The following is a 25,117-nucleotide window of genomic DNA, read 5'->3' as shown; positions in this document are numbered from 1 at the left end:
CTTGCAATGCTGTCAACTTTGCGACGGTAATCGCTACCGATTCGTTGTTATGAGAAGACCGTCCTAAACGCCTCAACTCCGCTTGAAAAAGATGCCTGGTGATTCCGAGTGCCGCTCGAGAACGACCACTAGCAAACCCATTGCAGGCACGACTCCTCCGGCTTGGCGCAGACGCCGCAGGATGAGTTGCAGCAGGTCGTGCCGATAGGGCAGATGACGCTACCACACGCCTGGGACTCCTCCGACACGGTGCCGTTCGCCTGGCAAGCTACGGGCTTTTCGAGGCGGAAGTCAAAGACTTTGCAGTACGAGTTCTCAGGGCAGGTGACGCCGGAGCAACGGTCCTCCGCCGGGGCGTCGGGGGTGCCGGAGGTTTGCGGAGCCGGGGCGGCAGAAGCGCCGAGGGCAGCGAGAGCGACGATGAAGGAGTGAATGAACATCATGTTGATGGATGGTTGATGTGGGAAACGAATGACTAAAAGACTGACTGGTTGAGTTGGACTTTGGTTTAAAGAGAGTGAATGACCGATTGGAGTTGGGTGGCAAGTATCGACGGCTCTGATCAGTAAGGCGGGAGACCATTGGCCTTTATGGCTCAGAGAGGCCTTCGTAAGGCGCAGAGTTTGGAGCGACTCAGGTCCAGTGCCACTTGGCGGTTTGAGAGTAATTGCTAGGAGACGCCGTTGGCGCGCCCCAATAATATCATCAGGAGGGCCTAACTCTAAAACAACGTGAAAAACGGACTCTCGGACGGCCGTATTACGGCCAGGGAATAGGGAACAGACCTTTTTGATGGGAGTCATGTGTAGTAATCACCGTGCGGCACGTTCGGGCGAAGATGATCAGCGCGACTTGGCACATTTTCGTGGGCGATGATGGTTTTCAATTAGCTTCTAAGCAATTAATAGATTCATGCCTCAGGGGCTCCTTTAGAGTTTGACACTTTTCCCAATTCCCAATTATCTCCCCCGCTAATTATAAGTTCACGTTCCTTAAGCGCCGATCCTATTAGTTCCCATTACTGCGGCCTCCCTTGTTTTCAATCTTTGTGTGGGGTACATCTGCCGGCCAAGCCACCCCCCGTCTCCTATTCCCCGGTGTTCGTCTTGCTTTGTTGAGTAACTTATTGAATGTTTACTGAGGAACTGCAGACAGAATTTCGTCGATCTTTCCCTGGACATCGCCAATAACTCCAGCGGTGGTGCGCTTGCCTGCGGTGAACTTGCCCTTCAACTCAGGGGTTTGGACAGCGGGCAGCTCGATGGTCTTGCTGATGGAAGGGACTTGAATCAGAGTGCTAAGCGGCAGGTCGATCGCGGTGCGGGCAACAACGGGCACCACCAAGGGAACGGTCGCGGTGAAGGCAGGAACGTCAACACCGAGAGCGATAACGGGGCCAGCAACTTCGGGGAGGGTGCCGCGAGCAGCCTTGATGGGCAGACCAGTGCCTGCGGCGTTGCTCAAGACAGAGAGGACAGAGCTGACAATAGGAAGCTCGACAGTGACGCTAGGAATGGTGACGTCAACGGCCGCGAGATCGCGAGAGTCGACAGATGCAATGATACTCTTCAAGACGGCCATGACAGTCTTGACAGCGGCGATGTCGACGGTGGTGCTGGGAACCTCAACAGGGAGCGCACGAGGAAGAAGCGAGGCCTTGATGTCGCCGACGACAGAGGCAACAGAGCTAACAATGGGGAGTGCGGCAGGGGTCTCGCGGGCGACAACGGGAACCTTGATGCCGCCAACAACCGAGCTGACGATGGAGAGCACTTCAGGAGTCTCGCGGGGAAGGACTGCGGCCTTGACACCGCTGAGCACCGAGCTGACGATGGGAAGGACCTCAGGAGTCTCACGAGGGACAACCGCAGCCTTGATGCCGCTAACAGCCGAGCTGATGATTGGAAGGATCTCGGGAGTCTCGCGGGCAACAACAGGAACCTTGATGCCGCCGACAACTGAGCTGACGATGGAGAGGACCTCCGGAGTCTCGCGGGGAACAACTGCAGCCTTGACACCGCTCAGAACCGAGCTGACAATGGGGAGCACCTCGGGGGTCTCGCGGGCATTGATGCCGGCCTTGACACCGCCAGCAACTGATGCAATAGAGCTGACAATAGGAAGCACATCGGGTGTCTGGCGAGGAATCATCGCGGCCTTGATGTCGCCCAAGACAGAGAGAACCGAGCTGACCACAGGAAGAGGCGTCGGAACCTCGCGAGCTGCAACGGAGGCCTTGATGTCGCCAAGAACAGAGAGAACACTGGTGGCTGCGGGAAGATCGAGCACCACATTAGCAGGCTGAGGCTCAGCGTTGCGGGCAGTGACGAGGCCGCCCAGGGCTGAGATGATGCTGCTAATCGCTTGGAGATCCACGGACTGGGTGGGGATGACGGCCTTGGGAACCTTGATGTTGCGGCGAGGCAGCTTAGGAGTATTGGGAACCTTTGGGTAGGGAATGGCGACGTCAGGGAGCTTGACAGACAGGGTCGGAGTGGAAACGTTTGGGAGCGCAGTCTTGGGTGGCTGAATTGCGTTGAAGTCGACTGGGAATTCATCCTCGCGGGGAGCCAACGCCGGAAGACCCGCGCCGGCGGTGGGCACGACGATGGGGACGCTGACCGAGATCTCGAGGCCTTGCGGAGTGAGCTTGACCGGAAGGTCTCGCGCTACCTTCGGGCCCTTCAACTCCACATTCGGCAAAGCCGGCTCGACGATAAGGTCCTTGTTGATGTTAATCGGCGGGACAGTCGGGGCCGTGGGTTCAACCGTAGGGAATGCGGGAGGGGTGACAGTGGGAGCGTGGACCTTCGGGACGTCGGGTTGGGGAGGCTGGACCGGAGTGAATTGAACAAGCTGAGGGGCTGCTGCGGCGCCAAGGGCGAGAGCAAGAGTGGTGAAGTTGCGAATGGTAGACATTGTGAAGGGTGATGAAGGTATTGATTAAAATTAGGGGTAAGAGGATGTATTAAGAGTATTAAGTATTAATTAAGAGAGTAGATGTAGTAGTAGTAGTGGTGAAGACCTGAGCTGAGTTGTTGCTGGTGAAAAGAAAAGAGACCTAGAGAACGGAATTCTCGTCCAGCTTTATAAGTGTTCCTTGTCGCGATTCTCACGATGAAGCCTAAGATATTCCTGTCGCAGGCAGCTTCAATGGCTGAAAACAGTCAATGTCTGGAGGTGAGCTTGACGTGATCACCAACTCCCAGCCCAGGCGTTTGTTCTATCACCAACCTGGCTGAAGCTGAAAGCTCAACAACCTTTCAGCTCTAAAAAAGCTCCTCCCGGATGGCTGGGTCTGGTCCCGGAGATGGCTCACGGCCGAGACGGGAGGAGCGCGCCAAGATCGCACATGGCCGTTGATGCTGGCTAGCCCACCAATCTGGAGTCCGTTTCCGAGACATGGCTTTGGGCTTCTTTCTAGCAGATGGTCGGTAGATCCCGTTAGTAGTGGACGAGGCTCATAGCCGTGGCTTGCTTATGACGAAAGTCTAGGCAAATGGTCGCATGCAGCCATACCTAAAATTTCCTCATATTGCGCAAATCGGTTTCGAACTGTTCGAGAAAATATCGCAATCATGTCTTAGATGGAGTCCCTGTGCAATTTCAGAGTTTTTCTTTGAACTCCCGTCAGAAAGCTCTTCTCTCGTGGACATCTCGTGGTGTGAGTGTGGCCTGCATGTTGCTGCACGTTGTCGTGGAACGTGAGGTCAAACGTGGGAGTAAGCATTAGGACTGCCGATCACCCAGGAGAAACCTTTTTGATTTGCCGTCATTCTGAAGAAGCAGTGATCATCAGGACGTTCGACCGTATCCGTAAGTTTTGACCCTTGTTCCTTACTTGGCTTCGCCTCCGAAGCGCCACTGACTGAGACAAGATGACCTAAATCAAGCCTTAGATCCCGCGACGTCCAAGGGAGGGTTTTCTTCAGCCCATCTACACACATCGGGTTTTCCCGCTGTCAAAGCAAGGAGATACCGTTCCCAGTATCCCGTCACAGGCTCCTCAGGTAAGACCTTTTCCAGAGACACAGCCCCACGGCGCTTATCAACAAGCACCCACCGCCATTGCCCGTCCCTGTCCCCACCCGGATAGAGTTTTCCGTCGAACTCGCCCGTACCAAGATCCAACTCCCTGGGTCTGAAGCTTTTGTTGGTCTGGTTTAGTTCGGAGGCGGTCAAACCAGACCCGCGCTCTAGCTTCCAGAGCGCACTGCCGTCCGCCGCCCGGGTAAGGGGCTTGCAGTCCCAGATCTCTGCATCGTCAAGAGCAAGCCCTTGGCAGGCTAACCTGACGCGAACGCTGCTGTGGATTCTTTCGTTGGTGTTCAGCAGAGCCTCGTCGCCGTCTTGGTTCGTATCTGGGTCAGTACGCATGAAGATTCCAGGATGTCGGACTGTGGTCCCGCCAATGGTCTGTAGGCGGCCGCCAGGGTCTCGCATTAGGCCTAGTCCCCAAGGTCGGGCAAGCTTCCAGAGATCTTCCTCGCTGCCGGCCGGGTGAGAATCCTTGCCATTACATTCAGCCGCATCGCGCTTCACACTGCAGATCTTCGCCGCACAGATCTCGGGCTGAGCCCATTGGAGGAGCTTCTTCGCCGACAGCCATGATACCCATGAGCCTTGGGTTACGTAAGAGAACCGATGACCTGCAGAGTACCGCAGATCTTGGTTGAAGATGTCCTCCATGCGGCCTGGGTTAAACTCAATTCCGACGCTCGATAACTGGTCACACATCCCTGCGAATGTCAGATGAATGTCTGCTTCACTCATTTCCCAATCAAATAAACAAGCACGTACAGGCGAGAGATATGTTGGCGATTTGCTGCTCATGCCATCCACCTCCAACAGTGCTATGACTTCCGGGAAACCACATCTGTTTGAGATCTGTCTTGGTGTTTGTCAAGCCTTTCCCAAAGAGCTGGCCTGAATGCATACCTTCATCAAGAGCAAGGGCATGGAATGCATTCTCTACGTGGTCCGAGATCTGAGTACTTGAGAATTTCCATGTACATGGAGTCAGCAGAAGTCTCACGCTTAGTAGTTTGGTAACTTATTGGAGGATCCGCGTAAACTGATGACTGGCGCTGGGGGAATGCTCAGGGTTCCAAAGGTATCCCACACACCGATTGCCTTGATTTTGATCTCCGTCGTACCATCTTGGTATTTGTGTCTAGTGTAGCCATTCTGTTGGTGTAAGCCACCATCTCGATTGCACTACTTTGGAGCACACCTATCCTTTTAAGCCACTCCTCATACTGCAGCTTTCGCTTCTTTTCCCACTCCCGCTTGGCGTTTCCTTTCTCGCCGTCATATGGCAGAACCTGGGGATCCAGAAAGAGGGTGAGATTGCGATTCACGTCAGTCATGCTCTCATAATCTTCGAACACCGCGTAGAAGCGGTCCAGCCCCAATGGCGTCAGTAAGCCGACTGTTGGAGTCATGTCGAAACAGAGCGCGCGGTGAATGCACCCCGAGAGAAGCCGATAAGGATTATATCGTCTCCGTCAACATAGTTGGCGCAGATGAAGTTGTATACTTCTCTGATATTCTGGATGCTAATCAGACGTGGAAACTTTCGAATGATAACGAAAAGGGCGTACCTGAGCAAGTCCAGTCCCAAGAAGGCCACCGGTGAACCTGTACACATAAATATCCGAACTGCCGACGCCTGGATCATACATGATGATCTGGTGGGTGCCGTCATGGCAGGTTCTTCGGAAGACTCGTGAGATTCGCGTGACGTTGGATTGAGGCTCAGCCCTATATTTGTTGTATGAGACTATCAAAGCTAAATAGATTAAACGGCTCTTCTGGCATGCTCTCTCTTTACCAGTGAGTCCATCCATGTCCCATCGCAGCAAACGATGAGCCGCTTTTGTGCTCCATGTGTTGTCTGAGCCATTTTGGACGGGTTAGTTCAATAGAGTTGTGCTGTCCGGGCGAACACTTCTAGCTAACCGGGCGGGTAGCAGATACATAACGATAGGGATAATCCACGACCAAGACAATAACGACGACGATAACGATGACGATAATAATAGGGATAGAAAGAGGAATAGAAATAGCGACGAAAGGAGTTAAAGTAAATTGAGATAAAGTCAACTATTAGACCTGATATAGGTAGTTATCCGCCCGGTTAGCTAGAAGTATCCGCACGGATAGCAAGACACATTTCAATGATATGTCGACCAGAGATTGAAGATAATAGATTTTGGAATTGGGTCCACCAAGTGCTCATAGCCTTGGCCCAGGAGGAGCATCACCTGGCGCCAGCTCTATGTTTTTAAGAGCACGACTACCACGAGAACCTTCCATGAGCTGGTTGACAGGCGTGGTGTCATCTTCTTGAGACCTCCATTTCCACGCCTTCACCGCCGGTCTGTCCAAACTCACTCCTTCAATAATATCCACCACCCAGTTGCCAATTGTGGGCAGATACTTGAAGGCATGGCCGCTTCCAGCTGTGGCAACCATCAGGCCCTTCTTCTGGGGCACTCGATCGATGACGAAATGGTTATCAAATGAGTCAGTATACCAACACAAACGTGTTGCTAGAACGTCAATGCCTGATAGCTCTGGAAGAAATTCGTTGATGAATCTTCGTATGACCTCGAGTGCCTGGGTAGGGATTTGACGAATCGTTTCGTCTTCGGTCCACCGAGTAACTGGCACACTGCGCTCTAGGCCATCTAGTTGCAATCTCGGGTTTGTGTACTTAGTGCCGCGGTACCCAATTTTCAGTACACCATTCTCGTCCACGGGGAAGCCATACAGTCCGCCTTCTGCACCGTCACCGATCTTGTAGGACCAGGCTGGGAAGCGTGCCGGTGCGAATCTTCCACGAAGATATTCTGGGACGCTCAACATGACGACAGACCCTGCAGTTGTCTCCGCAAGCCCATCGAGAGAAGGAACCAAGGTTGGAGTCCATCCGCCACTGGCAATGATCGTCAGGGCAGCTTTGTGTGACTTTCCATCTGTGGTGCGCACACCAATGATATCGGACTCTTGACCTTTTATCAATGAAGCCACCTTTCCAGCTGTTGAATCGAGAATCAGTCGCACACCAAGGCGTTTTGCCTTGTGCAAAGCAAAGCGACAGGCTTTATCAGCCAAAGTAATACCGCCAGTGGTGTCCAGTACTCCCAGAAGGTTCTTGGAGAATGGCTGCATCATGGGAAGAAAGCCCCTGCTCATTGCAGCTTCCAAGTCCTGTGGACTGTTGTTGACGAGCTGAGTATCTCGATGACCGGCCTTCTCCATGTTGTCAATTGTTGCTTTGTCGGAGTCCGGCAAAGTATCGCCGTCGGTACACGAGAGATCGCCATTGTTGATCCAGAGGTCTTCGGTAGCGCTCATTCCCGGAGGCACAGCTTCTCCTCCTTGTCGAAGCTCTTCGGTCCATGATTTCCAAAATTTGATTGCCTCGAAACTCAGGTTTTGGTAGATAGTCTGAGAGCCATACGCGGAACGAATGATCTTGTTGATATCTGGAGTACAGGTTAACCAAGACGAACGGTTAAACTTATCCTCGCAAATCTCACCTGCAGATGCAGCGTCACAGCCTTCGAAGTAGGAATAATTGGTTTTTTCATACGGTTGTTTATCCAAGAGAGTGATGTTGGTGTATCCGCGCTCCGCTAGGTGGATAGAGGTACTGAGCCCAAAGATGCCAGCACCGACGACAACAACATGGTCGTCTTTGGCCAAAGGAGCGGTTTCAACAGACATACTGTTCGTGTAGATCAAGAAGAAAATCACGATATGGAAATGTCCATGGAAATCTTTGCAGGACATGAGTGTTTGTTATGAACTCGACCATCAGTCTTGGTATCCGAGGGGATCATACCTATGACAACATCAGTTGATTAATCGAATTAAGTCCGATACCCGCAGCTTCGAAGAGAAGCTGCAATATGCGGTGTTTTTGCCGATGCTTCCCCCACTGAACCTGCCACAAGTGACTCTTCTTACAACACTTGGCCCGCCTACTGCTCTTGAAGTGGGCACACTGGTCGTGACCGGTCGGGGATCAGGACTGCCCCGCAACGTTCACGCATCGGAAATTGCGCCGGGAAGAACCGATGCACAAGAGTAAGATGGCTGAATTCCATTGGTCGATGAAAACCAAACGGTCGTCCGAGTGCTCCATCATGATGCAGTATCTCCAATCCAAGCGTCATGTTGCAACGAATCGGAAGCCGAGCTCGGGTACACCCGATAGCTACTTCGACTCTCCTCCAAGTGTCACCGGCCCGTCGGAAACATGTAACGAGATGCAGCAAACCTTCTGCCTTGAGAGAGCGAGGATCAGCCTCACCCCGCCCTGTTCTGCGGGGATCACATTCATCACAAGCGTTGCGATAGCGTCCGCCTTATCTCAACATTGACGAGGATGCCATCTTCTCTGACACAGGGTTCTTGGCGAGATATCATAATGCTTTATTCTACAACTGTCAGGCTGCTTTTCATACCATGCATCAGGATGTTTGTTTAAAGTCCGGCAAATACCAGTACAAGGCACTCATCTTCTGCGCTTCTTGGAGTTAAAGTCGGCACACCATATTTAGAAAAAACCGAAATAGCAGACCTCTCGACATTCAACAATCACAGCAGGGCATTATTGAGCAACGGTATTACAGATGCCTTCTGCTGAGGAACATGACGATCCCGCGTGGCCGCCCGGTACCGTGCGACTGGAAGGTAGGTAAATCATCGTCTTTCTTTTCGGTTCTAGACGTCCAGACAACAGACTAAAGCTTTTCCCGTAGAAGAAAGGGGTTCTATGGAGATCATCCTACAACCGCTACCATCACGAGACCCTAACGACCCTCTGGTAAGGTGCCGCAGCTGAATTCTGCCTTACATTAGTTTAATCCCTGCGCTCCCGTATGACTTACCAAAATTTCAGAATTGGCCCAGACCCTTGAAGTATTGGAATTTTGGACTGGCCGCCTTCTACACCTTGATGGTGTTTGCACTGTATGCTTGACATTCCCGACTTTGACACGCCGCCGGCCAGCCGCTAACAAGACCTCAGTATCGATGCGGCCACTCCGACTTGGGCTCCTATGCATGAGCAACTGGGCTTCAGTTACGACGTTCTCAACACCAGCTATGCTGTAGGTTGTGGTGCTCTTGCCATAGGCGCTGTCATGTTGAATCCATTCACATTGAAGTATGGCCGACGACCAGTCTACATCCTCAGCACAGCCATTCAGTTCGGTGTAACGATCTGGTCTGCACACCAGCAAACGGTGGTAGATTTGATGATGGTCAACATAATAAGCTGTTTCGTGGGTGCCCTCGCTGAAGTGGTTGTGCAGATGACCGTGGCCGACGTATTCTTCGTCAATCAGCGAGGCACCATGAATGCTTTGTTCTTTTGGTCAACTCGAATAGGGGCATCACTCACGCCCTTGGCGGCTGGCTATGTGACAACGTCTCAAGGTTGGCGCTGGGTATGGTGGTGGATTGCCATCTTCTTTGGTTTGCTTTTGCTGGCCATGGTATTTGGCTACGAGGAGACGAAGTTCATCTTGCCTCCGATTAGTGGCATTGGCCATTCTGATGAGGGTACAGGGAAAGTCGACGAGAACTCTAAAAGTCCCGACTTACACAGAGATGCTCCATCGAACAGGAGGACCAGCCTCAAGCTGAACGGTCCATCCCTTGACCACGAGATCCAACGCAAGAGCTACAGGCAGCGCCTGTCACTCACGACGTCATCGCCCGGCTCATTCCGCACCTTTTCCCGTCATTGCTATCAACCATTTCAAATCTTGTTCTCGGTACCAGGCGTTTTCTACATGTCTCTCGTCTACGGTGCGATGATGATCTCATCCAACATTCTAGTCACAACAATGTCAAATTGGATGACGCGGGCACCATACAACTTTGACCCTGACCAAATAGGTTTGATGAGTTTGGCTCCCTTCACAGGGTCGACCCTGGGAACCTTACTTTGTGGTCCGCTCAGCGATTGGTGGATTTTGTTCGCGTCCAAACGCAATAAGGGAATCTATGAGCCAGAAATGCGACTTTGGGTGATGGCAGCATTTGCACCATTCGCGCCAATTGGCATGATACTGTTTGGTGTCGGGCTCAGTAACGGCTGGTCTTGGCCCGCCCTCGCTGTGAGCTATGCCATGTGCAGTTTCGGAACAGCTCCAGCAGGGACCATATCCTTGACGTACATCACAGATGCCTACACAGAAGTCAGCACATTTCTTTTCCACATGATGAGTGAAAACAACAGCTGACACACCCTACTTGCTAGATTGTTGGCGATGCTATGGTCGGAGTCACCTTCGTTCGGAACATATGCTCCTTCATCATCATCTTCGCTCTGCCTCAGTGGATCGCTTCTTCAGGAGTTCAGACTGTGTACATCACAATTGGGGTCTTAATCACTGCCATTCTGTTCGGAAGTGGGCTATTTATCGCCTTTGGGAAGAAGTGGAGGTTCCGCTTTCGCTTGATGTACCGTCACTTCGCCCGGAGACAGTTCGAGCCTCGAGCGCTCTGATATTAATGGATCTGCTTAGTATTGTATGTGGGCAACATCAACGCGATGCCGACCGGCTCCTTTGAAGAGATAGTAACACACATACCGTATATACTCAAAAGATCTGGAATCCGCACCCCCCGGCCACAACGACCGATTGGCCAGCTGTAGAGGCCTGTGGAGGCCTAAATTGAGGCCTGCTAGGGTGTGGCAGGGGCTGGCAAGGGGGTGTGGCTAGGGGTTGAGTTAGGGCTGGTGGCAGCTAAAACGGCAGAATCTGAGACTTATGGTATTGGCGTATGTAGCGAAAAACGTGTTTTTTTTATGTTTTTGCGTATGGTGTTAAAAATGGAGGACTGCGGTAAGATTGACCTCGTCTGTGAGTACCTTAAAAAGGCTGTATTTTGCTGAGTAGAGATTGTACTGATTGATAAGATGTAACTGATGATTACCCTGATTCTTCCTGCTTTGAGGTTTAGTAATGGTACTGACTTAGCTATTGAAAACCCTCCTCTCTTGGCGTGCCTATAGGGATCTCTCTTATGACTAAAAATGATGTTGCTAATGAGGCTGGTGAGGCTGATGATAACTGGTATTTTGGCTGGGTTAGAGAGCGTAGTTGAGGTGCTGTTGAGCCTGCCCTACTGGTAGGCTATGTTGTTGATATATTTGTTAAGTGGCTAGGTAAGTGTTGGCGTAAGTGGGATAAAAGACTTGCTATTGAGCGTGAGTGGTAGGAAGTGGAGGGGTTTTTTTTCTGGGGTGATGAGCTGGGTATACTGATTGGTGGTATGGTTAATTGATAGGTATGGGGGCTTTTGACGTGCTAGAGATGCTGCTTTTGACGTCTTCTGCCCCTATAATGTATTATGTGTGGTTAAACTAATTATAGAAGTCTGGAAGCTTTTTGTTAGTAGCCTCTTTTTTGATGTAGGTGTTGAAGTTGATGGTATCCTACCTTGTGAAGTTGATACTGCTAGCTGGGATATTTTTGATGTTAATGAGGTGATTTTTGCTGCTGTTGGGGTGTATGGAGATGCTATACTTGCGGAAGGCTTTTTGGACTATTTTGGCCCTCTTGTTGAGCTGCTGGTATGCTAAAGTGATGGTGTGGGTGGTTATAATCCTCTTTATACTGATGTTTTATTTGAGGGTTTTGCTAGTAGTAGTGTAGTGCTACTTGAGGTTGTTGATGTAGTTATTAGTAGTTTTATGAAGCTACTCTTTGAATAGCTTGTTGATAGTAGTGTTGAGAGGTTGTAGGAGGTAAGTGAGGCTAGGTGGGATGAGGGTAGGTGTGATGTTGAGATCTTTGAGTTTACTTATAATATATGGGGTCTTGTGGAAGGTGGTAATGTCTATAACTAGTAGAGTTTTGTGGCTGTTGAGGGTAGGTGCTAACTTCTTGTTGATCTACTTATCTAATAAGATCTTGTTATTATAGGCTGTCTTGTTGAACTTGATAGTTATGCTAGTGTTGTAGAGATGCCCCTTATTAGCCTTAATTTTGCTGCTTTGTGAGGTAGGTGTATTATGAAAAATTAGCTTGGGTTTGATGTGTTGTATGCTGTTAGCGTAGATATATAGTATAAGAGTAGCTTGCTGCTTATCCTAGCTATTGTGGTTAGTCTTGCTAGCTATAGTTTTGCTGCTGCTGTTAGCTTATGTTGACTTTGACCTATACTTTTATGGGATGGGGGTTTTGTTAAAGTTGAGGGTGTGAGAGAGGGCGTGGTGATGTGATGGTGAGCTTGTGATTGGATTAACCTCTGGCTTATTCTTGGGCTGAGGTAGTTTGTGGAGGTAGGGTTGGTTGATGTGGTGGCAGAAGCGTAGGAAGGAGTTGATGTAGTTGATGTATTTAGAGGGTAGTTTTGATGCCTGCTTGGTGATGTGGTGGTTGGTGATGTTGAATTGCTTGTGGAAGCCTAAAAACTAGCCTGCTGAGAAGGTAAAGAGGTGGCTAAGTGGTGGGCTAATAGGATTGCCCTATTTATCTTGAGGTTGATATACCGATCTGAAAAGAGCCCTTGCGTGAGTGTGAAACTAGCCTGTAGTGATGATTTTGCTTTGGGTATGTAGCTGGCTAAACTTGGCGTATAGAGTGACTTTTAGTTTAGGGTAGTTGGGCTTGTAGGCGTAGTGGTGGCTTTTGGGGTTGAGGATTTTATCCTGGGTAGCTTACTAGCTGCTGATAGTGTTGGTGGGGATTTTGAATTAGTTTGAGGCTTCTTGGTAGGTTGGCTGGTGGTGAAGACCTTGGCTTTGCTTCTTGCTGCCTTGGAGGTGTATCTTTTGAGTGGTTGATGTGAGGAGGCTGTGGCGGATGTGGTGGTGTTTAAGAAATAGTAGGACTTTATGCTTCTTCTGATGTGAGTATGTATGCTTAATGCGTTGGATGGGCTGTGATAACCCTGCGTATGGTGAGGTGGTGAGAGTATGCGCCTGAGGGCCTCTCTGTGGCTTCTTTTCTGGTGTGATAAACGTAATGCTGGCGCTGGTGCTAGCGTTAGGATCCTTCTCTGCGAGAGGTGGTATCTTGCTGGTGATATGTATCTGAGGTAAGGTTAGATGCTGTGGTAAGAAAACACTAAAAAAGATGTACCTGTGGTGTTGACTGCCTACTAAAAAAGGCTTGAAGTGGTGGCGTGGAGGAGGCTTTGAAGTGGTTAAGTGTGGTGGGTTGGTAGGGGGGGTGTGGATTCCAGATCTTTTGAGTATATACGGTAAATGAGATCCACGGACACGATTGACCTTGAACATTCGCCTGCTGATTGCTGCAAAGCGGAAGGATTCCACGTGGTTTCAATTCCTTATTTGCCCCCGCCGCCTAGCGAAGTCAAAGTACCGCGGGGGTCAGTGCTTAATAAATGCATGAACTCAGCTAAAAGCCGAATAAGCTAGCCGCCTATACGTGATCACAGCTAAGGCGCGCGCTGTCGGATGAACATTAGTTCTCGAAATTAAGGTTATCTGACACTTTAATTGAGTATTTGCCGACTGCCATAACGAGCGTTGGCGTGAAGTCCGGCCAATAGCAGCAGGACGAACCCCTGGAACTACTTTGATAAGCTTTGGCCCGTCAACTTCAGAATCAAAAGAGGGAGGTCGAATGCAACTGAATATGCACCAATCCTGACCGGCGGACTTTCAGTCCATCTCGGCTCAGTCGGGATCTTCAGATACGAGAACTCTACTGCTGGTAATAGGGGCTTGTGCATTGGAAATGCGCTCACTCTCCTCTTGGTGGGGCATCTAATCCCGAAATGGTGGTCAATAGGAGTGAACTATATGTATTGAAGGTCCTTCCGAGCTGCATGTACCAGTTGCATCTTGGGACCAGACTCTCGGGTCCAAACAACATCAGATTGTCGCGCACGAACATCATGGCGAGAACTTCTTGGCTGCTGCTCCTGAGCTCCCTCCTCACAGGGATTGCTTCAGGGGCTGAACTGAAGAAAACGTACATCGTCACGATGCGCGACACACAGGCAAGCGGCCTCCTCCGCAGGTCTCTCATCGATACTTCTTTACAATCTGTCTCCGCCGACCCTGCTGCGGTCATCTACACCTATGAACACACCATCAATGGGTACGCAGCAAAAATCACCGATGATCAGGCCAACGCATTGAGGGCACAGCCAGATGTTCTCTCTGTTAGACCGGACAAGGTCTATCACCTCCATACGAGTCGTACTCCTGCGTTTCTAGGACTGCTTGACTCTGAAGCTCTGCTTGGTCGCAGCCCCGGCGTCGACACGGGCATGTACCTCGACGCGCGTGACGACGTGAACGGCACAAGCGCCGAGTCAAACTTGGTCGTCGGCATCTTTGACACTGGGGTTTGGCCTGAAAACCCAAGCTACAAGGACGATGGCATGCCTCCCGTTCCTTCTCACTGGAAGGGCGAATGCGAAACTGGCCCAGACTTCCCGGCCACAAGCTGCAACAAGAAGCTTGTGGGCGCCAGAGCCTTCTATAAGGGATACGTTGCCGCTGTCACCAACGGAACTGGAGCTTTTAACTGGACTGGAGAATCTCAGTCTCCTAGGGATGACGACGGTCACGGAACACATACTTCCACTACCTCTGCTGGTAATGAAGTCCCCAACGCAAGCTTGTTTGGACAAGCCTCCGGTACAGCTCGTGGCATGGCTAAGGATGCACGCATCGCCATGTATAAGGTTTGCTGGAAGGAGGGTTGCTTCGATTCCGATATTCTCTCGGCCTTCGACCAAGCGATCGCGGATGGAGTGAATGTCATGTCTTTGTCGCTGGGCCCCGACCAGCCAAGCTTCAACGAGGAGGAGGGTATCGTGGTTGGCAGCTACGCAGCCATGAAGAAGGGAATCTTTGTTGCCGTGTCGGCTGGAAACAGCGGCCCAGGACCCGGGACCGTCACGAACCTTGCCCCGTGGGTTTTGAACGTCGCCGCCAGCACGCTGGACCGTGACTTCCCTGCCCACATCACACTCGGCAACGGCAAGAACTACACCGGCTTTTCTCTTTACAGCAACGGATCAGTGACAGACATCACGCCGTTAGCCGACGGAGAGGTGCTTCCTCTGGTTCACGGTAGTCAAGCGGGCAAAGGAAACGCCACAACAGCATCGCTCTGCCTTGCGGGCAGCCTTGATCCTGCCAAGGTGGCCGGCAAGGCCGTTGTCTGCGTCAGGGGCCAAAACGGAAGGACAGAGAAGGGCGGCGTCGTCAAGTCTGCTGGAGGTCGTGCGATGGTACTTGTTAACTCCGAAACCGATGGCGATGGTACCATTGCTGATGCCCATATTCTTCCTGCTCTGCACCTTGGCTACTCAGACGGATCTGAAGTTGAAGCCTACGCAAAGACGGGCAATGGGACGGCAGTGATCGACTTTGAAGGTACCAGATTGGGTGTTCCGGCTCCTCTCATGGCATCTTTCAGCTCTAGAGGCCCCAACGTTGTGGTCCCCGGACTTCTCAAGCCGGATATCACTGGCCCAGGCGTCTCCATCCTGGCTGGGTGGTCTGGCACCGGTCCGACCGGACTTGACATTGACACAAGAAAGATTGACTGGAACGTGATTTCCGGTACAAGTATGAGTTGCCCGCATTTGTCTGGGATTGCGACTTTCATTCTTGCCCGGCGCCCTGAATGGAGCCCTGCAGCTATCCGGTCAGCCATCATGACTACTGCATACACCACGACGAAGGGCACTCAGTCTCCTCTTTTGGACTCTGCTAACGACAAGGCGGCCTCTGTCTTCGATTATGGAAACGGCCACGTTGACCCCGTCGCAGCTCTGAACCCTGGCCTCATATACGACATTTCTCCGGATGACTACCTTGACTTTCTCTGCGCGGTCAACAGCACATCTGCCTTTACCAGCGGCATCACAAGAAGCAACTTTACCTGCGCCTCCAATCAAACATACAGCGTCTACGACCTTAATTATCCTTCTTTCTCTGCGCTTTACGATAGTTCTACGAACGGGTCGTATACTGCCACGTTCAAGCGCACCGTCACCAACGTCGGAGGTGCTGGTACTTACAAGGTTGACATCTCTCTCACTGACCCCGCACTGGTCAAGGTTGCTGTCACCCCTGAGACTCTCACTTTCAGCGAGGCGGGCGAGAAGCAGAGCTTCGTAGTTTCCGCAACATTGGGTTCATCACCCGGTGCCGATGCTAAATCTCAAGGGAGGCTTGTCTGGTCTGACGGGACACATGTGGTCGGAAGTTCGATGGCTTTCATTTGGGGGTAGTTGAACTTAGTGTCATGCCGAGTCAAGGACATTACCACGAGCTCGTGCTACCTAGGTTTAGTGAAATCTGAACGCTGTAAGGCGCCATTTCAACGACCTGTGCCAAGCTAATAATCCCTGGCATGGCGGCGAGATAAGGAAGATAGCACCAATCACGGCTCCAAATCCCTTATCAATCCATGCTTTGTGTATGACAGCGAATTGAGTCTCCCATTGCTGCGAAATATCTTCCTCCTCCAAAACCTCAGGGACCAGCAGTCCTTCAGCCAGGATCCAGCTTTGAAAAGGTTGAACCCCAAACAAAAAAGCAGGTCCAGGCCAGTTGAGGGCTAAATGACTCTGACTATTTCGTACTGAGCATGCGCAGCGCTCTTTCTGTCCCCTCAGGCTAACCATTGCGCCAGATGAGCGATCGCCAAAGACGCCCGGCGCGTCCCCCGCGTCGAACACGCACCAGAGCCCAAGGAGCTTGCATCGGTTGTAAAGAAAGGAAACTGAAGGTAAACTCGATCGCGCATATTCTGTCTGCACGGCATTTTCATCTGGATTTCCAGTGACTCAGATCACTAGTGCGATGACCAAGTCCCATCCTGCGCCAATTGCAGTCGTCTGGCCATTGGTAAGTCAAGTCCCCTGGAACGCCGATTTTTAGTGCATGCGAATGCTCAACAGCCGCTAGCATGTCTCGTGGAAGATTCCTCCACCAAGCGGCACCTCCCACGGAATTACGTTGAGACTTTAGAGGAGCGCATTCAGCTTCTGGAAGGCATGCTGCAGCAGCAAGATCAATCGTCTTCTGTGTCTGGGTTACCTTCCGCATCTGTCATCTCTGAGCAGTCTACGGATACTCCGAGCGGTAATCAGGGTGACCAGGATGATGCTGCTGATCTTGTTTCCAAGGCAGGCATCTTGAGTCTACATGCTTCCGGTGCCGAACCACAATACCTCGGTTCGTCGTCGATGTTTTCGTTCTCCCGGATAATTCATGCCTGCGTACGTCAGGTCGCACAGAGCAACCCTAATGACCATTTCGACTTGCACACGGGTGAGATGAACTCATCAGTATCACCGTGCCGGCTACCACGATATGAAGTGGGACTGCTATTGAGCAATGCTTATTTTGACAACGTTCATTTGCAATACCCATTCCTGCATGAACCTACGTTTAGACAGTGGGAGAGAAACGCGGCGGGACTAGGGTCAAAGTCTCCAACCCCAAGCGAGCTGTTTTTCGTCAACATGGTGAGTGATGCGGGATCAAATCATTGCATTGGCCTCTTCCCGTAGGCTTAGGCTGTATCACTAAGACTAGGCAGGTTTACGCTATTGGCGCGTTGTTGAAGTCGAATCCCAAATTGCTGTCACAGGTCAGTCACAGATTCAAATGCGCCAACATCGCATAAATCTAAACATTATGCTGTTCTAGCAACTCTATGCCTCAGCGCTATTGCACTTGGAAAGTGTACTCTCACAGAAAACCCTTGAATCCATTCAGGCTTTGCTATGCTGTGCACTATTCTCTATCAGGTCAGCTACTGGCCCGTCAGTGTGGTTAGTTCACCAATAACCCTGGCCTGTCATAATCATGACTAAACGCTCTCAACAGGAATCTTTCGGGACTTGCTCTTCGCCAGTGCATTGAACTTGGCTATCACCGCAACGTCAAGAGGTTTCATCTTCGGACCAACCTTCTGCGTTTAGAGTTGCGAAAGCGAGCCTTCTGGTGCGCGTATCAGATGGACTGCGCTGCCTCCGTAAATCTTGGCCTCCCTCTCACTCTTCCGATCCAAGAGGTGGATGCCGAAGTGAGATCCCATAGATCTATGTGATACGTGTACTTTCTTACTGACCGGGCAGCTTCCTCTTGATATCGATGATTCTGCGATAAGCGAAACAGAAGTCCAAGGGTCGCCAAGAACCTCACCAACGGGTCCTCCAACCACCGTCTCCCATGCGCTTCACCAGTTTGACATCAGATGCATTTGGGCGCGCATCTATGCTGTTTTCTACTCCAATGTCTCGATCGAAAACTCGGATAAAGAGAAGCACCAACGCCAAGTGCAGACGTTTCGCAGAGAGCTCGATGATTGGATGGCACGGACGCCTCCAGAGCCGCGTCGAGCAGCTGTTCCACTGACCGTGTTCTCCAACATGGAAGACTACAAGTTGACCTACTACGAAACTATTCTCTTTCTATATCGCGGCCAGCTGACTGATAAAAAGGATCAGGAAGACGATGTCTTCCTGGAGTGTGCTCAAGCAGCTGCAAGTATCTGCCAAGGCTGCAAACGCCTGTACATTGGAAAACCGATCAATTACACGTGGTCAACGCTACACCTTCTCTTTTTGGCGGGTTTAACCTACATGCACTGCCTTTGGACCTCTTCAGCCGTTCGAAGATCAGTTAGAGTCGACAACGTTAGCACCATCTTCACGACTTGTACAATGCTCTTGGCCATCATGGCGGAACGCTGGGAGGCTGCAGCACCATACCGAAACCTGTTTGAAGCGCTGTCTGCTAGAACCATGGCAATGGTGGTAGATCGGAATCAAGTCGACAGACCAGTCTTTCAGCCATCCTCTTTGGACTCCAACGAACCGAATATGGAAGACATGACAAATTGGGCGTCTCAAATTGCCGATGACAATATGCCTGATGCATTCGGGAGCCTTCTAAGTGGAATCATGGGTGACTTCGGCACAGAAGAGGAAGCAAGCGGGTTTTATGATAGTCTCTGGAACTTTTGAAACAAGTCTAATTCCTTCAAGTCATCTTCTCAGGTCCCAAAGTAACTCTTTGCAATATCAAGATTACGGAAGCGCAACATTGAGCCAACGGATGCTAGTTGCGATCTTCCTTTCGGCGATGACAACACTACATGTAACGTGAGATTTGAGAGAATACGAGAATGAGGCTATGACTAGACGAGTTGTGGAGAAGGGTAGTAAACACCTAGTTTTCGTGAGAGTTTGCGACAACGTGTGATTCAAATTTGAGAACCACTCTCGCGCGGATTCGCACGCCACTTTCAGTCTTCACTGACATCATGCATGTACCCGGGTGAGGTCGGTACCTGCATAGTAAATAGGCTTCAGCCGACCCACTCTGCTCTATCTGTAATTCCTTAGTGCGATCTCGGGGCGCTGAGTGGCCCGGCCAAGCTTTGGCTCACGACTCAGGAGCTTTAAAACCGAAAGAAGCCCAGCCCAACGCGGGCGAGGTCGCTTTTTCTTCCACAACTCCACAATGGTTGACCTGTTTAAAGAAATGTCGAATCCTACAGAATTGAGTGCATCGAGTAGCGCAAATCCGCCTACCCAGCTAGAGCTGGAATTGATACCTCATCAGCTGGAGATGAAGGATCCCGCAGACGATTGGACCGGGGTCTCATCAAGTAAAGAAAGGCGGAAGATACAAAATCGCCTTAACCAGAGGGCGCGTCGTTAGTAATCCCAAGACTTTACGTGGATCGTCAACTTGCGTCGCTAACACTATCTTTGTGCGCATAGGAAGAAGAAAATTGAACGAATTATGTAACAACTTGGAAAGTGGCGAAGGGGAGCGTGAGTCTTCAAGCTCAGTCGATGGAGATGGAGGCTATGTGCTTCTTTCGTGTCCGAATAGGAGGGCCGAGATGATCATTCTCGCAAGAAGTGCCCAGACAAACTACTCACTGGGAACCCCGCAACCAACCCAGCTCTATGCTCTTGTTGGCCTGAACCTACTGAATGCCTTGGCTCGAAACGCCCAGGTACTAGGCTTCGTCCCCCAATCTCTCTGCGCAGATCATTTCATTTCACCCTTCAACTTGGAGGGACCCAAGCTTCCTTGCGGGCCGCGGCAAGCATTATTGTGGCCTCCATTTCTTCGACCCACGGAAGCCCAGTATCAAATCACTCACCACCCGTTTCTGGACTTATTCCCAATTCCTTCGCTAAGGGAAAGTGCGATACGGGCTGAAGACCTTGGCTTCTTCGATGAGGATGAGTTCTGTGCTGATGTCTTTGGCGTTGGCCACAAGACTAATGATGGCGATGAGCGACCTCGTCTCATAGTCTGGGGCGAGTCTTGGGACCCTCGGGGATGGGAGGCAAATGAAGCCTTCTTCAGAAAATGGGCCTGGCTCATCCGCGGATGCCCTGAGATATTAGAAGGAACAAATTACTGGCGACAGAGGAGAGGAGAGAAGAAGTTAAACTTCGGACGACTTGGGAGCTGACATGGTATGGCTCTGAAATGAGATAAACGAAGGGTTTTGCGTTAACTATGTACATAGAAGTGATAGATTTATCCTAGTCTGCCTTCGATGGTAAACAGAAAGTGGACCATCAACTACATCACTTTCCCAAGCATAGGTAGCCTCTTAAAACGGCACAGCCGTGCCATGCCAGAAAATGTCACCCACGGCGTAGCGATCGGTGAAAGGCTTGATGTCCTCGTGGACACATGTCTTCTCAACGGGAACTCCTTCAAATCTCGCGGCGATCCAAGCAGCGATATCAGCCCTGGCGGCCTCCAAAACCTGGCCGTGTCCCATATCAGGATACACGCGAGCATGGACCGGACTTTCAGGGAAGGCGGTGCATGTCTGGTTGAAGTCGTCCAATGTCAGGTTGGCCGGAGTGATTGTGTCTGTCGAGCCCTGGATGACAAGCATGGGAGCCGCAATAGCATGGGGCCCCTGGCCGTTGTAGCGGACAGCCCAGTCGTTTGTTGCGGGATGCGTAAGCCAACTAGTGTTCTTGTAAAGCTGATTAGGCGTAAAGCCACCGACAATGGCAAACCCTGTCTGGAAGCATGACTTGTCCAGAGCTCCAAGTCTTTGTAGAGGAATCTCGCCGAGATAATCCTCTACCTTGATCTGGTCTGGGTAAAGCCTTGACAGAGACTGGAGGAAGTAGACGGAGAAGGGATCCCGAGCGGCTTGGCCCTGAGCTCGTTCAAGCGTTGCTGGGATCAGCTTCTGAGGACGCAGGGCAGGGGCTGCGGCAACGGAACCGACGAACTCGCCGGCAGCCAAAAGGGCCTCTTGGTCAGGCATGGCCAAACGCTCGTTGGTTCGCCAGGCAGTCATTCCGCCTTCACTGTGACCGTAAACCATCCACTTCTGGCTGAGAACATCTCCAAGCCCCTTTCTCGCAGCAATGAGAGCATAGGCGACATCGGCAGCATGGAGGAATCCAGACTCGTACATAAATCCTTGGGGTATGTCTGACCCCTGGCCCGCATAGTCTGGAGCAACAACAGCATATCCCGACTCGGCGAGAATGAAGGGAGCCTTCCAGTCGTAGTAAAGACCCTTGTTGTTAGTGGGAGCGCAGAGTCTACTGCGGCCTGCTGTTCCGTGCGTCCAGACAATGGTTCGCAGCTTGTTCTCCTCCGGCGTTCCCTGGGGTTTGGCAAACGGGTTGGTGAATGGCAAGAGAACCCAAGCCGAGGCCGGAATGGGCTTCCGATCGATATCCTCGGTCATGTACAGAACGCGCGAGAGCGATAGACTGGCCGGGAGTGTCCAATTGGAGGCCAGCTGAGCTGCAGGGACGTTCTCCCAGCGGAGAATATCCCCAGGTTTTGCTCCCGTGACGTTGGCAGGTGTCGAATAGAAAGGATCAGAGACAATGTCGCCGACCCAAAGTGCTGCTTCTGCTTCATAGGTCGTCTGGATGGCAGTCTGGCATTCCGCGTCGCAACTGGCCTGGCACTCGCTGTCGCATATAGGATCGAGGGCCATGGCAGCGCCAGCAAGGGCCGCCGTTAGTGGGAATAGCAGATGCATGATGATCAGAATAACGAAGGAATGAGATTGTTGTCTGAATTCCAGATATGATGCTGAAGCGAGGATCGAGGCTCATTATATACCTGTTGTTCGAAAGGACTAACTGGGTCTTTTAGGGGGGCGAGGCCATAGTCTGCACGTCCGTGACAGGTGTGAACCACGATCTGGTTCTATGGATCCAGAAGTATTGGACGAAAACAGTCAGTTGAACTCTATTTTGACTGCTTGTTTGCAACCCATATGTTTATTGTGGTATTGATTATCAAGAAAGGGGTGATGGGTGGGTAGCGTCCTCGGGGCGCATGTACCTTCCCAATCTGGCATAACTACCCGCCCATGGTTGTAGTTGAGGATCACTGCTGCGGGCCCCTCGCGCATAGACTCTGTCATTTACTCAGATCTACTGTCAGTTGAGGATGGACATGTAGAATCGGCTAACCGTAAGGATACCATTCGGAACCTTTCCGACGTGTTCCGAAACTCTTCAAGGCAGACGTCGCTCCAGCTGGACAATCGATGCTCTGTGGTGATGTGGATGTCCTGCGGGCAAGTATTGGAAGCTTTTTGCGTACCTTACGTCCGGGAGATCGTGGGCGTATCCCACCGGCATTGAGGCAAAGTGCAGTTCTCAGCGCACGTGATGTTGATTAATCAAAAACAACTATCATATGCCCCGGCGGTTCCTACTTAACAAAAGATGAGATGCCGTTCGGTATACCGTCGCTCATGCCGGATCTCCCACTCGTGGCCTACTTGGCCAAATTCATAATAGACATCTTTTCCAGGAGATATTTGTTCGGGATAGTATCCGCACCATCTTTTGTCGTGCTCAGGGCAACCTTCTCCCACTCATCGCACAGCCTGAGCTGCTCGTAGCACTTCTGTCTGACTACGGCCAGCGCATCGAGGCCCAAAGGTACCCGAATAGGGAATGGCTTCCCGGAAGCCATACCCTCGCTTTTGACTACATCCCAAACAGCCGAAGGGAGCTTCTCAACGGTAGATGGAATACTTTCCGCCATTTCCGGCGAGGAAAACTTTCCCATTATCTCCCCAAACAAGCCTTGGTAGTCGGGGATGCTAGGTGCCCCTCCGAGACCCTCGTCAGCCGCGGTCCTTGTCTGCCCAATGCCGGCCACGAAGGCTCCGGGCTCGAAAACAACGGTCCGCAGTCCCAAGTGGGCGGTTTCTCTTTGGAGATTCTCGGCAAAAACTTCGACGATCAGCGATTTCGTGTACCTTGGTCAGGGAAAATCTCTTTGACTTACTAGAGAGGCCGGCTTTTGTGATACCATAATGGGTAAAGAACGGGAAGGTTTGCCAGCCCATTGCAGAGCCAATGAAGGCGAAAGTACCGGCCTTCCTCTCTCTGAAATGAGGAAGGACGGCCTGCACAAGCCTAATTGCACCAATAAGATTGGTATCAAGCATCTTTTGGGTGAAGGCGTCGCTGAGTAGAGGATCAGAGTCAACTTCGCGTCACAATAAGCTCAGATAGGTACTAACTCTGCCTCTTCAATCGTCTGAGGAACTGAGATGCCGGCATTATTGACAACAAAGTCGATGTGACCGAAGACCTGGATGGCTTTTTCGATCTGTTCTCTGACAACAGCTAGTGGGGCAGTAGCATCCAAATCCAAAGGGACAATGCTGTTCGACCTCTTGTCTGCGAGTCTGATGCTTGCGCTGCGCCCAGTTGCTATCACCCGGTCGCCTCGTGCGGCGAACTGCTCCATCATGGCAGCCCCCATGCCTGAGGTTGTCCCGGTGATCAGCCAAACCTTTGAGTCTGTCATAGTGTTGCAGTTTTGGTAGGTATTAGTTCCGGTTGGTTGGCTGATGCGGTGTCGTGTAGTTATTCAGTGTAAGGCTAGGACGCTGAAGTTCTGATGCTGGTTCGAATTGCAAATTGTATCATTGAAGCAGAACAAGATGGCAATACATATATACACACTGTGATTTATAATTCGGCACTTGGCACGGACCGAACCACCGATCTCAGCCGGTGGGATTGAGGTCGTCTGGGGCCGATTGGGGGTGGCCAAGGATTACAGACCACTTTCGAACACTTCTTACAAATCTTAGAGACATTTCCAAAAGGCGGTGAGATGACGCGTTGTCACTCTTAACGGTCTAAAACGAGATAGACGGTTGCTCTGTCCACGACAGTCCAGCGCAACCCGGACATATCTATTTGTTGCATTAGGAAGGGGTGGGTAAGGCTATCAAACTTCGGAAAACAACTACTGTCACTGCTTTCAACGACTGACATGTTCAGGCATTATTAAAAAAATGTTGTCTCTGCCTCGGTGAGAGGGCGAAACGAATTGTCTTTTGCAACTTTTGCAACTTACTAGGTAAGTGTGGGACTCCTGGTCTGTGGCGATGATTGCACACCAGCAGTGGGGAGCTAAGAAGTAACAGGTAGCATAAACTTCATTAGGTTAGCAGTTTAGTGACTGCAACATCTTTTATCCTTTGGCTCCATAGGTTTTAGTACTTGTAAATGGCAGGCGTGATATAATATAGACAGGTTCTTGTATGGAATTAAGACTGCTTCCTTCGGACATCAGATTTGACCATACCAAACATCAACAGATACGAGATAGTATTTCTAGCTAAGGTAAATAGACCTTTATATTTTAGGCAAAGCCTCTGAGGCTTTTTTACACGAAAATGCCCCTTGACCTTACTAGTTCCACAAATCTGAGCACATCGTCAAGGAAAATCTCAGGCTGCTCTAGAGCTGCGAAGTGACCGCCCTAATCAAGATTTAGGCCCATACACTAGCGTGACGTCATGTCTCTCGTACCTTGTCATGTCTACTGTAATGTATTAAATTGGGATACACCTGATGTGCCCATGTCTTTGGCATGAGAACACACTCGAAGGGATATGCCGCATATCCGAACGGCTTTATCGTAGACTTGCTGATTGAAAGCGAGTCACCGGATGCTAGCACTGGAGCCAGGTGGCGATACGGATAAAGACTCCGTGGAAATGTTTCCGTCAACCAGTATAGCGTGGTGAGCTCGAGTATGGTTTGCATGCTTAGTCGGTGGAAGGGATCGGTCCAATGGACGTAT

General features: G+C 51.0%; 9 protein-coding genes across 9 annotated transcripts; 3 read left to right on the top strand and 6 right to left on the bottom strand.

Moving 5' to 3' along the window:
* Nucleotides 1-128: 128 nt before the first annotated feature.
* Nucleotides 129-443, bottom strand: GCG54_00002842 (uncharacterized protein; the record flags this gene model as incomplete). The annotated part of the gene is made up of 1 exon (XM_045402924.1): nt 129-443. One exon carries the CDS (start codon nt 441-443, stop codon nt 129-131), a length of 315 nt encoding a protein of 104 aa, XP_045264655.1.
* A 691-nt stretch (nt 444-1,134) lies between these two features.
* Nucleotides 1,135-2,919, bottom strand: GCG54_00002841 (uncharacterized protein; the record flags this gene model as incomplete). The annotated part of the gene is made up of 1 exon (XM_045402923.1): nt 1,135-2,919. The coding sequence occupies one exon, from the start codon at nt 2,917-2,919 to the stop codon at nt 1,135-1,137; it is 1,785 nt and encodes a 594-aa protein (XP_045264654.1).
* A 969-nt stretch (nt 2,920-3,888) lies between these two features.
* Nucleotides 3,889-7,362, bottom strand: GCG54_00002840 (Peroxisomal sarcosine oxidase; the record flags this gene model as incomplete). Its single annotated transcript, XM_045402922.1, has 7 exons — nt 3,889-4,739; nt 4,801-4,887; nt 4,939-4,987; nt 5,157-5,431; nt 5,473-5,551; nt 5,604-5,690; nt 6,397-7,362. The coding sequence occupies 7 exons, from the start codon at nt 7,360-7,362 to the stop codon at nt 3,889-3,891; spliced, it is 2,394 nt and encodes a 797-aa protein (XP_045264653.1).
* A 1,283-nt stretch (nt 7,363-8,645) lies between these two features.
* Nucleotides 8,646-10,531, top strand: GCG54_00002839 (putative MFS-type transporter; the record flags this gene model as incomplete). Its single annotated transcript, XM_045402921.1, has 5 exons — nt 8,646-8,706; nt 8,763-8,839; nt 8,915-8,985; nt 9,044-10,220; nt 10,283-10,531. The coding sequence occupies 5 exons, from the start codon at nt 8,646-8,648 to the stop codon at nt 10,529-10,531; spliced, it is 1,635 nt and encodes a 544-aa protein (XP_045264652.1).
* A 3,365-nt stretch (nt 10,532-13,896) lies between these two features.
* GCG54_00002838 (Subtilisin-like protease SBT1.7) lies at nt 13,897-19,002 on the top strand (the record flags this gene model as incomplete). The annotated part of the gene is made up of 6 exons (XM_045402920.1): nt 13,897-16,250; nt 16,860-17,496; nt 17,571-17,621; nt 17,681-17,805; nt 17,861-18,059; nt 18,112-19,002. The coding sequence occupies 6 exons, from the start codon at nt 13,897-13,899 to the stop codon at nt 19,000-19,002; spliced, it is 4,257 nt and encodes a 1,418-aa protein (XP_045264651.1).
* Nucleotides 19,003-19,501: 499 nt separating this feature from the next.
* GCG54_00002837 (uncharacterized protein) lies at nt 19,502-20,474 on the top strand (the record flags this gene model as incomplete). Its single annotated transcript, XM_045402919.1, has 2 exons — nt 19,502-19,697; nt 19,765-20,474. The coding sequence occupies 2 exons, from the start codon at nt 19,502-19,504 to the stop codon at nt 20,472-20,474; spliced, it is 906 nt and encodes a 301-aa protein (XP_045264650.1).
* A 144-nt stretch (nt 20,475-20,618) lies between these two features.
* GCG54_00002836 (uncharacterized protein) lies at nt 20,619-22,031 on the bottom strand (the record flags this gene model as incomplete). The annotated part of the gene is made up of 1 exon (XM_045402918.1): nt 20,619-22,031. One exon carries the CDS (start codon nt 22,029-22,031, stop codon nt 20,619-20,621), a length of 1,413 nt encoding a protein of 470 aa, XP_045264649.1.
* Nucleotides 22,032-22,780: 749 nt separating this feature from the next.
* On the bottom strand, nt 22,781-23,827 carry GCG54_00002835 (Dehydrogenase/reductase SDR family member 7B; the record flags this gene model as incomplete). Its single annotated transcript, XM_045402917.1, has 3 exons — nt 22,781-23,244; nt 23,300-23,481; nt 23,538-23,827. The coding sequence occupies 3 exons, from the start codon at nt 23,825-23,827 to the stop codon at nt 22,781-22,783; spliced, it is 936 nt and encodes a 311-aa protein (XP_045264648.1).
* Nucleotides 23,828-24,697: 870 nt separating this feature from the next.
* On the bottom strand, nt 24,698-25,080 carry GCG54_00002834 (putative epoxide hydrolase; the record flags this gene model as incomplete). The annotated part of the gene is made up of 2 exons (XM_045402916.1): nt 24,698-24,793; nt 24,844-25,080. The coding sequence occupies 2 exons, from the start codon at nt 25,078-25,080 to the stop codon at nt 24,698-24,700; spliced, it is 333 nt and encodes a 110-aa protein (XP_045264647.1).
* Between the last annotated feature and the right edge of the window lie 37 nt (nt 25,081-25,117).

The sequence above is a fragment of the Colletotrichum gloeosporioides genome, assembly GCF_011800055.1.
Source record: "Colletotrichum gloeosporioides strain Lc1 chromosome Unknown consensus_42, whole genome shotgun sequence".
Taxonomy (NCBI): Eukaryota; Fungi; Ascomycota; class Sordariomycetes; order Glomerellales; family Glomerellaceae; genus Colletotrichum; species Colletotrichum gloeosporioides.
This window is presented reverse-complemented; position numbering and strand designations above follow the sequence as displayed.